The sequence below is a fragment of the Ailuropoda melanoleuca genome, chromosome 11 (genome assembly GCF_002007445.2).
Source record: "Ailuropoda melanoleuca isolate Jingjing chromosome 11, ASM200744v2, whole genome shotgun sequence".
In the NCBI taxonomy this organism is placed as follows: domain Eukaryota; kingdom Metazoa; phylum Chordata; class Mammalia; order Carnivora; family Ursidae; genus Ailuropoda; species Ailuropoda melanoleuca.
Window position 1 is genome coordinate 14,520,549 of NC_048228.1, and position 17,072 is coordinate 14,537,620.

At 39.1% G+C, this 17,072-nt stretch overlaps 1 protein-coding gene across 3 annotated transcripts in view; it reads left to right on the forward strand.

Moving 5' to 3' along the window:
- The window catches only part of SEC24D (SEC24 homolog D, COPII coat complex component), a 107,366-nt gene extending 99,503 nt beyond the window's left edge, over positions 1–7,863 (forward strand). For all 3 annotated transcript variants that reach the window (XM_019798919.2, XM_019798920.2, XM_034671300.1), the window contains exon 23: positions 7,015–7,863. In XM_019798919.2, coding sequence (XP_019654478.2) covers positions 7,015–7,155 — 141 coding nt within the window. In that variant the 3' untranslated portion in view covers positions 7,156–7,863. The remainder of the gene's footprint in view (positions 1–7,014) is intronic.
- The last annotated feature ends 9,209 nt before the right edge of the window (positions 7,864–17,072 follow it).

Below are 17,072 nucleotides of genomic sequence, written 5' to 3' on the forward strand. Positions count from 1 at the left end.
AAAAAAAAAAAAAAAAAGTACCTTAGGAAAAAAACAGCAATTATCATTTGTTTGAGAGTCAACATTTATTGCAGGTCTTATTTATAGACCATTTTTGCATGAGCACCATTGCTATGATGGTTATTGCCTTACTGTGCTTGGTGGTGGATTTCTTATGAATTCACATGTAGAACACAGCAGATAGTTTGTTCCCTGAGTCCTCACTGGTTCAATGGTAAGATGAATTAAGTCTCGTTAATCCCTCAATTTCTGTTACGAAGGTAGATACATAATAACTTGGAAGAAGAGACAGGGTCAAAATTTCAGGCTTAGGTAGTTTATGGAGCTGCATATCCATTATGAATGTCAAAAAAATATTTTAAGGAATTAAAGGTATCCACTTCCCATTAAGAAACTAGCTTTAAGATGAAGATTTAGAAATAGTATAAGATGTTTGCATGTGGTTCAAATTAAATGATCAGAAATGCAATTTTTAAAAAATAAAAAATTTAAGATTCAGTAGGCCAAGAGCTATGAATCTGAAGAATGTTTATATAAAATTTAAGGGAGTTTCCTCATCTGTCACCATGTATTGTTGGAGTAAATGTTAAATGCATATTTGCTGAATCGAATGTTACAGACGAAATCGCCAAAATCTCTCTACCACAAAGCAGCAGATTCGTAGGTTTGTACTTATAGCTTGTGCCTTCTCTCAACCTTCTTCAAAAAGTAAAACAAAAAGAAAAAAGAAAAGACCACATGTCACTTTCATTAGAGACAGTTGGCACTTCAAAACATATATGTGAAGTATCCTTACATTATTTGTTACAGAAAAAGATCTACCTTAATGTCAAAAAATTCATATAGGGGACAGACTGTGAATATAAATAATGAATTTTCTGCCTATTTCCCCCCTCAAAACTCCTGTGAAAAATGTTGGTTAGGATCTTTTTCTGAAACTTGTGACTTTGTGATAAAACGTTTTACCTCGCCTTTTCAATGGCGAAGTCACAGATGATGTATTAGCTCTTGATACCTCTTTTTTGAGAAATAAGCACTAGTGTTTTACTCCGTCTTATTGGAAGAAATGAAGTCCAGATCCTTCATGACCTCGTCCCCTGAAGGCCACATGCAGCTGGATGGTTATCTTTTATAAACCGTTAGCCAGATTCCAGGGACATCTCAGGGGCCACATTCCCTTTGAGAAATCAGCATTTGATGGTGTGTCTTAATTTTGGAACAGTGGTATTTGGATGGCGTTTTCTAAACATGGTAATGGTTCACAGTCCTGCAGTGGATCCACTGAAGGAATAAAGTACATCCTTTTCTCCCATCACAAAGCCTTGAAAGAGCCATCTTACAAAGGGATTAAACATCATGGTGAATGATCCAAAGATATCCTTTGCACATACCTGTTGTGTCATTTCGGTGATGTATATGTGTCAAATTCCAGAGAAGGATGTTTATTTTCAATAGACAGTTAATTGGTGGAAAGTGTGCCAATAAGAATGAATAATTTTTAGCGTGTTGTTTTTCACATTTTTAGTTTTTAGGTAAACAAACTAAGCCAATAATCAAATACACGGTGTAGAAGGATTTTTTTTTAAACTTTAACAGTCTAATAATCTCATTGTAGCTTCTATCTAAATGTTATCAATTACACTGAAACTTAAACTTTGGTTTTCTTAAATTTAGACATTATTGCCTGAGGTTGGAAACCCATACTCTCAAACACTCAGAATGATAATGAGTATTATCCAACAAAAGAGGCCATTCAATGAAGGTAAGAATGAGATTTTATTTTTTTCCTTTCTTCAAGTGTTTCTTTAAATTTCATTACAGACTTTAAATGCATGTCCTATATTTTTATAACATGATCTTTGATAGAAAACTCATACTAACCTCTAATGTATCTACCTACTCAACAGATGCAAACATAAAAAATAAATAAGTAAATAGGTATCACCACAGGTTGACCGTGGGTTATTTTAGTAAGTATTAACTTAGTAATCATGAAGAATTTCTTCATGGCTTAGTAGCAATTGATATCATTAACAGACTATGAAATGTCTGCCTTCAGTACTTAAAATTACTTAATTCTTGAACTATCATTCAGAGCATTTTTAAAATTTTATTTTTACAACTTTAGATTTGTGAGCTCTGAGAAGTTTGTTATCCTAGCCCTTCTAAGCTGTTTAAACCTTCAAGTTTGAGGGAAAGATTATTAAATGTTATAACTCAGGAAAATTATGCCTTGTTACTAATAAGTCCCACCCACTCACCTGTCTTCCTTCTCAAGTTCAATATTAGAGTCTCCTGGAGCTTGAAATGTACAGATGATGATGATGGTTTATTACTGTGCTACTCCCTGCAGGGGTATAGGACACTCACCTGGAGGCAGGCCTCTACAACAGTCGGGGTATTAGGGGCCATTTTTCCCTGAAACGTAAACGGGATATTAATCTTAAGTCAACATCCTTAACCGTGAAAGATATTCTTGCATACACACATCAACTGTAGGCAGAGCTGAGGTAAACTGAACTAATGAAGAGCTTTATAATCTCTAGGATGACCGGGTGAACACAGAACATTTCTAGCACTGTTCTCATACCACACGGCATCTACTTGGGTTCAGTTTTAGGGCGAGACCTAGAGATGGCAGAGAAGGCTCACACCAAACACAGTCTTCATATGACACTCTATGAAGACCCTGGAGGCATGTAATGAAATCTAAGTTCTCATGAAACAAAAATTGAAAACCACTGGTATAAGTGCACAGAAGCGATGATCCATCCGCTTTCATCCCAGCTGCTGCCGCGGCGACCCCACCATGGCCCCATTTTCAGAGAAGAGCTAAATATGGACATCACCCTGCTGCTCAGGGGCCTCTCCTTTCAGGAAAAATAAAACCTGTCTCTCCTCTGCCTTCTCCCACCTGCGTTAATAGTGCATGTTAGCTTTTATAAGTCATATTGGCATTGTTTATGAAAATATCTGGGATAAGCGCTGAATATACGTGAATGAGAAATAAGCAGTTGCATGTTAAATAATTCTGGCTTGAATGCTTACATCAAGTTTTCTTATATGCTATTTGCAAATGTATCCATTGTTTATAAGACTTCTTTGGCCTTTTCAAGGTACTATTTGTATAACAAATTTGAAAATCTAAAATCTACAGATGTTAGAGTTGAAAGGACTCTAGAAGACACCTGGTCCAGCCGCTGCCTTTCAGCTGCCTCCATCTAACAGATGTGAAGTGAGGCTCAGAGGAGCTCACTCACTCGGTTACTGTCTCACAGCTAGATCAGGGCAGATAGAGGCCTAGCCCCGGCTGCTGAGTCCAATGCACTTAGCATTATACCTTGGGCTCTCGCATTTGAAAATAGAACACACAAAGGAAATAAAAACACATTTATAGAATCTTTAAATCTTTTAAAGAGTCAAGATTGAAGAGGATGGGTCTAAAACTGGAATGGAAGGGTCAAGAACAGCAAAATCAAACCCAGAAGGCACTGCTGCCTTCTAGGTTATGCTAATTAGCTTTTTAGACAATTGACCCTTTTAGACCTCATCATTGTCTGCATGGTCTTACATTTGTGGGGCAACAAAAAAAAAAAAAAAAGATTTCTATCACAAGATATCTGGGAAGATTACCAAAATCAGATGTCTCACTGATAAATTCTAGTCCTGCCCTGCTCCAAGTTCTCTGTGTTCCAAGTGTTTGCCATTCATTTCTTCCACATGTATTTTCTAGATTACTCCCCTCCCATTGGCTCCTTTCTAGTTTACAAGTCGTTCAAATCTACCTTGACTGAAGCTCCTGGTTCTCCAAGATTCTGCTTCCCTTTTATTACATTCTAAAAATTTGTATTAAATACTAGCAACATACCAGGCATTTCATCAGCATGCTTCTTGAAAAAGCCATCTGTTAACTGCTTATATTCCCTTATTTCCGTGTCTCCAGCTCTCTGAAAATGGCCAAACAGCTAAAGAAATTGACTCTAAATCCCTTTACAACAATTACAAAATTGAATGTTACCTCTTCCCTCAAATTTTCTCTTCTGTCGGCTTTCAAAACGTCATATTCTCATGATACTTCTTTCTTAACTGACCTTCTTTGGATTCTTTTCATTTATCTGCCACTTAAGAAGAGTTGGTGTTCCCCTAAGTTGTGTCTGTGACTGTCGTCTCATTCAGCTCATTCTTTTGGGCCATCGTAATCACTCTCATTATTTATCTATTTGTTATGAGGCATACAATGAGAAATGAGAATGGCTTTTGAAGTGCATTGATTCTTTAAGGTGCCTGGTACTGTGGCCTAGAGAATAGAAACTGGGACTACATGAGATAGTCAGTGCTTCCATGAAGAGGGTGCATAGAAGGCTGGGAGGGACACCAGCAATGATCGTTTTAATATTCTCTTCCCACTCTATAAGGTTATGTCCCTCCCTATAGAAATGTAAAGGGAGGGAGCTGATAAAATATGAATTCCCCAGTCCATCCCAGTATTTTTTCCTCTTAGTTGTGTGGTTTGCTCCTTGAGGAGAAGACCACTAGCATGTCAAGACAGGTAAGATGCCTTGCCAGCACTTCCATGAATCTGCTTCCTGAGACCTTCCACCATACTTTCTGTGTCATTCTGGAACTAGTAGTGGGTGGTTCAACTTTGTCTGTAGAGCTTCAAATGGTAGAGTCAGGATCTTTTTTTTTTTTTTAAGATTTTATTTATTTGAGAGACAGAAACAGCATGAGCAGGGGGAGGGGCAGAGGGAGTGGGAGAAGCAGACTCCCTGCTGAGCAGGGGGCCTGACGTGGGGCTCCATCCCAGGACCCTGAGATCATGACCTGAGTTGAAGTCAGATGTTTAAGCGACCGAGCCACCCAGGTGCCCTGAGTCAGGATATTTGTTATTTTACCTTAAAGTTAAGTTTCTCCTTAGACTGAAAATCATTTCCTATTCTATTTCCCACCTCAGATCACCCTTCCTCAAAGGAGATTTTACAGTGAGCACCGTAGGAAAATAAGTAACCCAAGTGAATGGCAGCAATAGCATATTCTTCTCAGATGTATACTATGAACTTCCTCCCATTAATTTCCATAGAGAAATTAGGTTCTAAAGAATTTGGAGCCTTAAATCCTTCCCTTCACAATGTCTCATTCTGTCCAGTCTCAGCCTGGGCTGTGTCACTGAGGCCAGACCCACATTGCAATAGCCCATCAGGGACAGTAGCAGAGTCCTAGGTGGGAGAAGGTAGCTACAGCACCCGGAAAAAGAAAATGGCCTTGGCGTCAGGCTCAGCAGGGTGTAAGTCTTAATCTCCTTTGTAGAAGTTTCCATTAAAGGTTAGTTGTGATTCTCCATGTTGGGGTGGAGGCGTGCCTGTCCACACTGCTGTTCCAGTGCTGCGTCCCTGTGCCTGGCAATGACACCTGAAAGCCAAGACGTCACACCTGTCCAAATCCACATAGATTCGCTGAGCTGTAGTGGTGGCACCAGGAGCTGTTGTATTTTTATCAGGTCAGGCGTGGTTTAAAGGTTATCAGCCTAGGGGCCAGGCCAAAATAACATAAAGGAAAGAAGGCAAATTGTGTTGACAGAATTATTCTACTTGATAACTAAAGCAAAAGTAGGGAGGGCCAGGCCCTCCTAACCAAAATGGAATGTACTTTCCTCACTGCAGCTGATAACTGCAGACCTTTCTGGTGGTTTCACCAGGTGAGAGGAAGTGAGAGGGTGCCATGAAGCAGGCAGGGAGACATTGTTTTGTATGTGTGCTCCATTACCTCTACTCAGCGCTCAATAGATAACAAAGTCTGACCATCAGTAGGTAACAAATTCTGACCATTCAGATCATCATCTCTGACTTCCTGAGAACAGGAGTGAGTAAGGGCCAGGAAGGGCTCCAAGTGTTCATGCCAAGGCTGCCCCCTTCTGGGCTTCTTTCCCATGCACCTCTTCCCCTAGAGCAGCACCGTCCAATAATGCAAGCTGCCTATGTAATTCTACATTTCCTAGTAGCCCTGTTAAAAATGTAGAAAAGTCATTGTAGTAATATATTATTAACCCAGTATATCCAAAGTATTTCCACATAGATAAGCAGTTCATTTTGCATTTTCTTTTTCTCAAAGTCTTAGAAATCCATTGCGTATTTTACATTTACAGCACAACCCATTTCAGACTAGCCATGTTTCAAGTGTTCGATAATCACATGTCACTGGTGGCTGCGGTACTGGACAGCACGGCCCTAGATGATTGTTACAAGCAGGGAACAAGAGTCCCCTGTGCAGCCCACCTCTGTAGCGCCTCTCAATCGTGTTTCTTTTTCTTTCTTTTCTTTTTTTTAGTAGGTTCCATGCCCAACATGGGGCTTAAACTCATGACACTGAGATCAAGGGTCACATGCTCTACCCATGTAGCACCTCTCAAATCTCTTCCCTTTCCACCTTCACTGAGCTGTAATTCAGATCCTGATCATCTCCCACCTAGATGCCTCCAGCTGCTTCCTTTCGAGTTTCTCTCATCTCATAGGGCATTCTGTATGCTACCAGTTAATTCACATCGTCTGGCAGCACTTTCACTGGATCCCAATTCCTACAAAAGCTCAGACTCATTTAGGTAGTTTGTCCCTCCTTCCACTGACTTCAAGATTGTTAATTCACACGCCAGCCATGTCTGTCTTTGGTACATGGTACCTGGCACCCCATTATGGAATGCTCTCTAACCCCACCCCACCTCCATCCTTAAGGAAATCCTGCCTTATCCTTTAAGGCTCAAGTGATCGTTATTACCATTGTGAAGCCTTTTCCATAGTGCTTTGCTTATGTTTCATTGTTGCCACTTACAGTTATATGTCTTGGGTTTTTATGGTTCTGGGGTCAGTGCGTCCCTCCACTCTGGATAATAGGCACTTTCCCATCATCCTCCAAGGCCTCACACACAGTGGACATTATGTAATTTTGGTGAAATATAAGCATACAAAATTGAGCCACATTCAGAGAATGTTTATAACCACCCACTTTGTTATTTTTTCCTAGCTGACAATAGTAAAGCAGCGGGAGCAGCCAGAAATGGTTTTCCGACAGTTCCTTGTAGAAGACAAAGGACTTTATGGAGGATCGTCTTATGTGGATTTCCTTTGTTGTGTTCACAAAGAGATTTGCCAACTGCTTAATTAATTGAATCTTCTCTGTTGTTGTTGTTGTTGCATTTCTAAGGAGATAATCTCCTTCTTGGTGCCTAATTCTCCAGATGATAACAGGCTAGTTTTGATTTCTTGCTCATTTTCAAAATAGCTTTCCAGGACGACATTTAGGACTTTAGCTTTGGTGCTCAGGTATAAAGTCAATGAAGGTACAATTGTACCTTTTAAAGGGAACAGTCTATTTCTGATTGTACAATTTTTAACTGTTGAAAGTGATACAGTTTGCATTTTCACGAAAGGCATAGTTTACAGAACTGTAAACATTCTCAATTTTCTTTCTTTGTGTTAGACATATAAATTATTTTTCAAAATGTATAGATTTGGGGTAAAAAGTTGTCTTGGCTCTCCCATTTGCAGTGAGGGATAAAAAAACAATTTTTACATTATACTTAATTTTTTTAAACCATGTAACACCCACTGAACATGTTTTTCAACTTAAGGTTTGCATAGCAGACTTTTAATGGCCTTGGAATCTATTTGGTAGAACAGTTTGTGTTCGTTTTTTTTTTTTTTTCATAATTATATGTTGTGTATGTTAAAACTATTTTCCAGTTGTTGTTTTGTCTATAAAACTGTCTTTATCTATATTCTTAATGGTTCTCTGTACAATTTTGAGGGTTTCTACCTGTATATAATGGATATTAACCAGTATCAATAAATCACTTCATATACTCTTACTCAACAGGTAGAAATTTTTTAGGTATTTTGAGATTTTGAAAAGAAATGAGGGTAGTACTCAGTGTCTTGGGAAAAAGTTGTTTAAATGGTTCACTAAGAACAAATTGGGAAAACAAATTTTTTTTGAGGGTTGGGAAGTGTTAAGTGAATGAATCAATCTAGGAAATATCAGAGACAATGTACTTGAGAAATGCATTTTTAAAAATTCTTTAATATGTCCTTGTGGGCAGAATAATAGAAATGGGCTATATGAGACCATTATTAATGAATATATATAAACCTAGGAGTGTGGTTTTGACTGGTGTGACACAGGCATCTGTCCTGTATCTGCCCTGTTTAACTTTGATATCAGTGATATGAATAAATAATAAGTATATTGAGTACATATAATGTCCTAATAACTGCACCATGTGTTTTACGAACATTTATTCCTCATGGTAACCCCAGTTTTATTACCAGCCCCATTTGCAGATGAAGAAATAGACTTGAAGTGATTAAATCAGGACCTGTCTACAATTACACGGCTAGTAAGGTTAATTTACAAATTAGTAGATATCATAAAATTGAGTAGAATAACAAATATACTAACAAGATTAAAATCTCTTCCCATGTTAGCCAACTGGCATGATGTTTCAGATCGACTTGGATGAGTTTAACAAGAAGAAATGTATGATCCTGAACTTGTATCCAAAAAAATGCACATGCAGATGCTCCTTGGAAACAACTGAACTTAAAAAAGAACTGAGGGAGTTCATCAGCATGAACCTATAGTGAGAGAAAAGCAAATGGAATCTCACGTTACTCTGTTACAAGGATAGCCTGTCAGATGAGTATAGCAATGGCCCTACTCTACTCTGGGGTGAGACCACACCTAGATGAGTATCAGTTCTAGGCACCATGCTCTGTATGAACTAGAAGCCCAGAGCACATTCCTTTATTCACTTGAAGATAGTTTAAGGATTGTTCCATATGTTCCCTAGAGTGTAAAACCAGAACCAATACATAGAAGTGACAAGGTGCTGCACAGTTGAAAGAAGAACCTTCTAAGTAATGAGGTGCTCAAAGAATGTGCCGTTGTATGAGGTAGTATGTTCTAATTTAAATATTGCACATCTTCTGTGTGCCAGGCACTACGCCCTTTACTGGAGAGACAGATAGCAGTGAGCAGCACAAACAAAACCCCTGCCATCTTTACAATTACAGTAGTTTTCGTAAGTGCTGTGACATACTATAGCATTTTATTTTTTTGTATATATAAATTTTATATGTATACATTTATAAATTATTATGTATATAATATATATAAATAAAATCAGGGATATGTGACCTAGTCTAGCTAGGGGGCAAGGTCTAGTCAGTAAAGATTTCCCATTAGTTATTTTGAAGCTGGGACCCGAAAGAATTAGTAGACATTAGGCAGGTAACTGAGAGAATTGGTAAATATTCCAGCAGAGGGAAAAAGATGCACGAAGGCTCAGCGTGTGACAGAGCATGTATTACGCTTTCAATAAACTTGAAGAACTTAAACTTAGCTGGAACTTCCTAGGGAGAGACAAAGTGGCAAAAGATAAAGCTGGAGGAATGGGAAGAATGAGTCCTGGTCAAGGGGGAATTTGGATTTAATCCTAAAGGTAAAGTCAAGACATTCAAACTGACTTCAGTTAAGAGTGACAGGATATTCTTTAAGATTACTTGGCGCTTGTAAGATGGTAGAACTAGAAGCAGAGAGACCATGTGGGAGGTTGAGTGGTCCACTTGAGTGTATGGTGGCCTGCACTAAAATTACGGGTTTTGACAGAAGGGGATAAGGAGGAGTTAAAGTTAGGGAGACGAAAGTGTCTGAAAATGATTTCTGCTTTGGGCAGCTGGGTAGACTGTTCCCTCAGAGGGGAAGCGCCGGAGTAGAGGCTGACTGTGTACGTGTGCACCTCGGTGTGGGGTGTACGGGAGGTAGCAGTTTACATTTGTACGTGTTGAGGTAGCTTGCAAACCATGCAAGTGAGAGAAACTGTAGCACCTCAAAGTAGGGGCCTGAGGCTCAGGAGAGAGCTGTGGGCTGGAAATTTGCAAGTCATCTATCTACAGAGAAAAAGAAATAGCACAAATAGATGAAAAAACCCAGGGCAATTCTGTAGTGACAGGACAGCAAATCCCTGAGACAATGAAGTGGAAACCTCAGGAGACTGGGGAGAAGGGCCAGAGAGGTTAAGATGGAAAACCTGGCAAGAGGACATCACAAAACCAAGGTAAGAGGGGTGCCTGGAGAGAGTGGGCAGCCAAGTTACAGCTTTTCCAAAGGGAAGTTAAAGACTAAAATGTATGTTGGAATTAGTAAAAAGGCCATGGGTGAGTTTGGTGAGGACAGTTTTACAGGATCGATGAACTTGCATGCTAGATTGGAATATGTTGAGCAATGGGGAGTTAGGGGAGGCAACTCAAGAAGGGGATGAGAGTCACAGAGCAAGGACAGGATTTCTTATTTTAAGACAGTCAGGGATTTGACATTTAAATGCTGATGGAAAGAAGCCAGTATTATGTTGGAAAAATAAATAGTAGCAGTACTGTTTCACCAACTCCAAAAAAACATTGAAGACCGAAGACAGAGAAAAAATATTTAAAAGAGTAAGACTCTTGGAAGACAGAATATACTGCAGAGTACAAATGGATATTAGCTTTCAATGGGAAAAGAAACCCAGTATATAATGGAAATCCTTCAATGAATCCTGAAGGACCACTTGCCAAAAATGGTGAGTGCTATTCCATGGTGTTTGGAAATAGTACAACCCCTCCCTCAAAACTTGAGAAGCAGGAAAGCATAATGGGCTCGGGAACCATTGACAGGGGTTTCTGTACCAGCTCCACCCTGAAATGGAACTTCAGGGCAAGTTGGAACCTTTCTGTGCCTTGGTTTCCTCCTCACTTGTTTCAAGGATTAAGTTAGTAAGTGTAAAGTGCTTAGAATAGTTCCTGACCCACAGTGCTGTTTAAGTGTTCATTGCCGTTATTTTATTAGTATTTTTTTTTTTTTTTAGATTTTATTTATTTGACAGAGATAGAGACAGCCAGTGAGAGAGGGAACACAAGCAGGGGAGTGGGAGAGGAAGAAGCAGGCTCATAGCAGAAGAGCCTGATGTGGGGCTCGATCCCATAACGCCGGGGTCACGCCCTGAGCCGAAGGCAGACGCTTAACCGCTGTGCCACCCAGGCACCCCCAGTATTTTTTTTTATTAAACCTGCTAAAGATCGTGAAAACTAGGACTAATCTGACTCCTAATTGTATTTGCTTTTATGCTGTATCTTAACTGATAGCCTCAAAATCAAGCTATCTTTAAATGCTATAGAAATGTCCAATTAAAAGATGGTTTCAGAGATGAAAATAAACGTATCAGTATGAGAAAACTGTAGCCTAAGCTGCTTTAAAGTGTTAAAAACCAAAACTTCAGTAAAATATAAGCCAAAGATAAGAATTTATATTTTGTATTTGGATGAACCATTATGAAAAAATAAGAGTTTACTCAAAAGAAGGCACATCTTTGAGGAAGTTACTAAAGGGGTCTACCTTCACTTCTGCAAGTCTAACCTAATGACAGGAGATGGAGAATAATTAGGCATGGTATGTTAATATTTTTTTAATGTTCAGTCGGATGGGAACATGTTTATTGATAAAACAATGAAGAGTAAGGATCAAATTTTTAGATCACGTTTTGGAATATGTAAAGATAAATGAGATTGAACTTCAGCTCCACCTAGGAGGCATTATACACTAAAGTGTCTGAAACCTTTCTGAAAGGTTGGTCAATAATCCTCCAGAAAAGGCAATTCTTTGGGGAGAACTGACTTTGTAAATTCTAATTGCTGAAAACACAGGCGTAATCCCGACTAAACTGGATAAAAAGAAAAAAAATCTCAGTGGAAAAAGGCAATAAAAATCCCTTAGTCATCATCTCTTAGGGATATTTCTTGGCCTCTTCTTGAGACACGGGTTAAGCAGCTTACTCCTGCCCTAAGCAGCCACTTATGAACAGTTTTGTTTGTGAGAAAATTAGCACATTTTTTTTTCCTGAGATGTTTCCTTTTGGTGCCAGCTCGCTCTCTTTTTTGAGGCCACAGGTGAAGCCTTCCTTCACTTGATGGCAGTTCTCAGAGTTTAAAGCTACCACGTAGTCCAGTTGTGTCCCTTCCAGGCCAAACCCTCCCAATTCCCAGAGCATGTCCTTGTAAACATGATTTCCACAGCCATTGTTATCCAAACTTAATTTATGAAAATCCATGGGTTTTTGTAAGATTTTATTTATTTATTTGAGAGAGAGAGCAAGAGCAAGGGCAGGGGCAGAGGGAGAAGCAGATTCCCTGCTGAGCAGGGAGCCCTATGCAGGGCTGTATCCCAGAACCCTGAGATCATGACCTGAGCTGAAGGCAGATGCTTAATGGACTGAGCCACCCAGGTGCCCCTGTGAAAATCAAGTTTTTTGTTTTCTTTTTAAAGATTTTATTTATTTATTTGACAGAAAGCGTGAGCAGGATGGAGGGTCAGAGTGAGAGGGAGAAGTAGACTGCCCGCTGAGCAGGGATCCCAACATGCGGATTGATCCCAGGACTCTGAGATCATGACCTGAGCCAAAGGCAGATGCTTAACCGACTGAGCCATCCAGGCACCCCTGAAAATCCAGTTGTAACTCACATAAAGAACAAAGTCAATTTGGGGAAGCAAAATGACCTGTATCTAGTTAAGGAAATTATGATTGCAACAATAGTGACCACAGATGGTCTCAAGAGTACATGAGTTGTGCAAAATATTTCAGGGTGTAGTTTTTTGGATAACATTAAAAAATTGTTACCTGGCATGCATCTAAAACTCTTTTGCAATAGATTTTCAATCGTTAGATATTTTATATAAGACTAGTTTCTTAAGTCCCTATTTTTCAAACAGGTATTTCTTGAGTCCATGAAAAACTGTTTCTTTAAATATATATTATTCATGTTTGAAAAATACAGTTTTAGGCTATACCATGGGGTTTAGGTTAATGTTACCCAATTAATGTTTTAAGGGTCCAGTATGCCTATTTGGAAAAAAGGTTATTACATTATGAATTAGGGCAAAGCAGATTTAGCAGATATGAATTTACGATAAACTCTCTAGTGTGCAAAAAAAAAAAAAAGTCACATTTTAAAAATCAGCCTAATTGAATGTGAACGTCTATTTCGTAGGACCGGCAGGGACGCTCTACCACCTTTGGCTCACACTGATGACTAGTGTTAAGGCCCTGAATTCCAGGGCTTCTCTGCTTCCAGTGTGCTTGTGGGAGATGAATGTCTAGGGATGGACACTTTCCTAGCCATTCAGCTATTTCTCTCCCTGAGGCATAGTTACTGGTCAGCAGCAGTTTCCCAAAACTCCTGAGTGCCCCCCTAAGCTAATCCTCAACTACCCTGTCTTCTCTCATACAACCCAATCTTAGTCCCACCATTACTTATAGGAGGGATGTAGTCTTTTTACTTAGGCTGTTATTAGCAAAGTGATTCAGATGTAGTTAAACTCTTTTCCTTACTTTATAGGTTACATTTGGTAGAAAGAACATTTATAACCTGAGGAAAGAATCAGGTTCTTAAAAGTCAGATGAGAGAAAATTCATTCTATAAATCTGCTGATAAGTGGTAAGTCAGTGGAAATTACTTTGTTGCCTCAGCCTCAAAAATATTCTGAGAGAAAAAAAAAATGTTCATATTAGAAAAACACAGCCCTCTTACATAGCCAAGAAAGCACCAGCAGAAGGGAAAAGAAGTGGAAAGAGAAGGATATTAAAAATCCTCTGGGCGTTACTTCCAATTACCAAGCAAGCAAAGGAGTAAAGGACTATTTATTTATTAGGCACTTACTATATGACATACATTAAAAGCTCAGAAAGCACATTGCTGCCTTTTTATAAATGACAAAGACTAGTTTCTGAGAGCACAAGCAGCAGGGTTGTAGTCAGGACTCAAGGAGCAGACAAAGGCAGGTACCTCTGGCAGTCTTGCACTTGATGTGGGACAACTGAAAGCAGTCAGAAGCGGGAATGTTCCCCAGAGGTTCTAATGCCATCCTGATCCAGTGTCTTGTTAGCCTCATCTCAGGAGGAGATGGGATTTAAGATTCAGGAAATGAGGTGGCTCATAAACTTATATTTGTGCTTCTATTTGCTTAAAGTTTGCTTTGGAATTACTTTTATAGATACTATATTCTTAATTATGATGATCCCCCCTTATCTGTGATTTTGCTTTCCATGGTTTCAGTTACTTGAGGTCAGTCATGGTCCAGAAGCAGATGATCCTCCCCTGCCATACTGTCGGGTCAATAGTAGCCGAACATTACAGTACAACGCCTGTGTCACTCACCCGCTTCATCTCCTCACATAGGCATTTTAACATCTCACGTCATCATGAGAAGGGGGAGCATAGTACAATAAGATATTTTGAGAAAGACCACATTCATTAACTTTTTTTTTTTTTTAAAGATTTTATTTATTTATTCGACAGAGACAGAGACAGCCAGCGAGAGAGGGAACACAAGCAGGGGGAGTGGGAGAGGAAGAAGCAGGCTCATAGCAGAGGAGCCTGATGTGGGACTCGATCCCGTAACGCCGGGATCACGCCCTGAGCTGAAGGCAGACGCTTAACCGCTGTGCCACCCAGGTGCCCCGACATTCATTAACTTTTATTAGAGTATACTGTCGTAATTGTTCTATTATTATTGTTCATCTCTTAGCATACATAATTTATAAACTGAACTTTATTCACAGGTATGTGTGTATAGGAAAAAACTTAGTATATACAGCATTTGGTACTCTCCCTGGTTTCGGGCATCCACTGAGGTCTAGGGACATATTCCCCATGGATAAGGGGGTACTACTATATGCTTAACATTTTTTTTTTTTTCAGTAAGACGTAACAGTAGAAAAGTAAGCTATAATCTCGAGCTCCTATTTACCAGACATTTAAGCCTAGCTTTTTGGACAAGGCCAAATAATCCATCCACCTGTGTAGTTTATATGAATTATGACCAATATTATTACATTAAAAACCTCCCCTTTACTAAATATTAAAGTATGTATCTACCCAGAAGTTGTCTTGAGAAGCATAAACCTATAAAATTACAGCAAATTCCATAAGACATTTAGGCAATTGCCTTAGTAACTCAACCAGTATAAACTACTAATCTGGCTATCTCTGAACAAAACTGATTTTTTTGTCCTCTGCTTTAAGAAGACAAAACAAAACAGAACAATGTAGTTACTCTTTTATGATATTAACAACTGTAACTGCAAATTAAAAACTCGTATAGGTATGGGATTCTATAAAAGGTGTGTTTTGTGACAACACAGGCCTAGATCTCTACATTTTCTCCCGGTGGACAAATGTTTGCAGTCACATCACTGTTTGCCACTTTAAAATATTAGTCCACATCTGCGATTTTCTATGAATGTTCCAAAGTACATCAACTGCATCACACGCTTCCAAAGCTGTTGGTTTCCTGTTCCAATTGAGTAACCTTTTCTCCTCCTCTTTTAATAAATTTGGTCACTGGTGGTTACAGACCAAAATAAATATGCGTGCAGGATTTATTTAGCTAGCCAAACTAATTTTAACAAAAGGAAACGATGTAGCAAAGGACACAAATTTAATTGCCAACATCTAAAAATCGGAGATTTCACATGGATAACTCAAACCTACCGTTCCCTGAGTGGTGACAAGGTAGAACTGAGTAGTGATGTCCACCTTACCCAGGGTATGAGCTCTCCTGTCCCCCTACCTTTCTCTCTAGTCTCCATGGGCCTGAGATCAAGTCAGTGGCTATTTATTAAAGTGCTCTGTGCTGCTCTGCTTTTCTTGGACAGGACTCGAAAGAACCCATCAAACTGGGAAAACAGATGAGATAAATGAAAGGAAATATTCCCGTGTTTAATATTCAAACAAAATATGTCAAAAAAGGTAATTATTCCACTATAAAACAAACTCATAGCTTGCTTCACCAATTTGTATTATATGGTTGGTTCCTGTATGCATTTTATATTGTTGACCTCTAGAGTCTCCATTATTTAGAATTATTTTTGGAAAAAACCTACCTTATCCAGTTTCACTGTTTATTAGCACCTCCAGTCATAGAAACAGTAAGTGTAATACATATACAAACCGATCATTTTAACATTTTGTCTAATATTGGAAAGAGGGTTTGCTGGAAAAGAATTATCTAGATTAAATGAGGTAGTTTTCTCTGCACTATAGCTAGCAGTTTTGCATCTGAGTAAATGATAAAGGCATGTGAACAGGAACAATGTGGCTTTTCCAGAAATGGAGTCTTCCATGGCTGGGAAGTCCTAGATTTATAGCTTTAGAACTGACTGACTACGTATACTTGAGACCCAAGCTAAAGTTCAGGCCCTATCACCAAATATCAAAGACAGGAAAGTGCTAAAAATCCTATGTGGACCCCAAGATTATAGAATTGTTCTAAGAAAGGCCCTTCTTATAAGCAAAAGTTTGTTTTTAACAGCTCACAAAAATTATAAGACACTTTCAGATCAAAAACTACTATTTAGAATGAGTCCCACTGGGCCATAATTCTGTCAAGGCAATAAACATTAAACAAATCAGAAAAAATCTGGAGCTATACTTCAAAGACCCAATCCTATGTAGTTAAATTCAGGATGAAAGCAGTGCAAATTTTAAAATAAGCTGCTGAAACTAATCAGAAAGTTGTAATTTAGCAATTAAAATGAGTAGGAAGTATTCTGGAAGACATAATGGAATCATTCCTAGTAACAGCCATGACACAGGACCCCAGCTATGGATAACATGCTAACATGCAGGCATCTTGCCGTTAAAACTCCATCAACTTAAAATCAAACAATGGCATGACACTTATTTACTCAGATTTAGAACAGAGACAGGCACGTAGTTTAAGTTTCCAGATTTATGGGCTAAGGACTCACAGGTGGCTCTGACTTACCTGAGCATCAGAACAGTATAGGCTGCTGCAGCGCTGATCCATTCCGACTTCAGACATGTGACCCGGCTGCCATAACCAGACTCTCCTCCATGCTTGATCCCCACTTCCCAGTTTGCACCTCTCACACTGTGCTGTGTCAGGTGACCATTCTACTCTTGGACTGACACCTCCGTAATTCCTTGGTCTAATCTGGTTCAGTAGTGTTTGGGTATGATATTCCCCGCCAC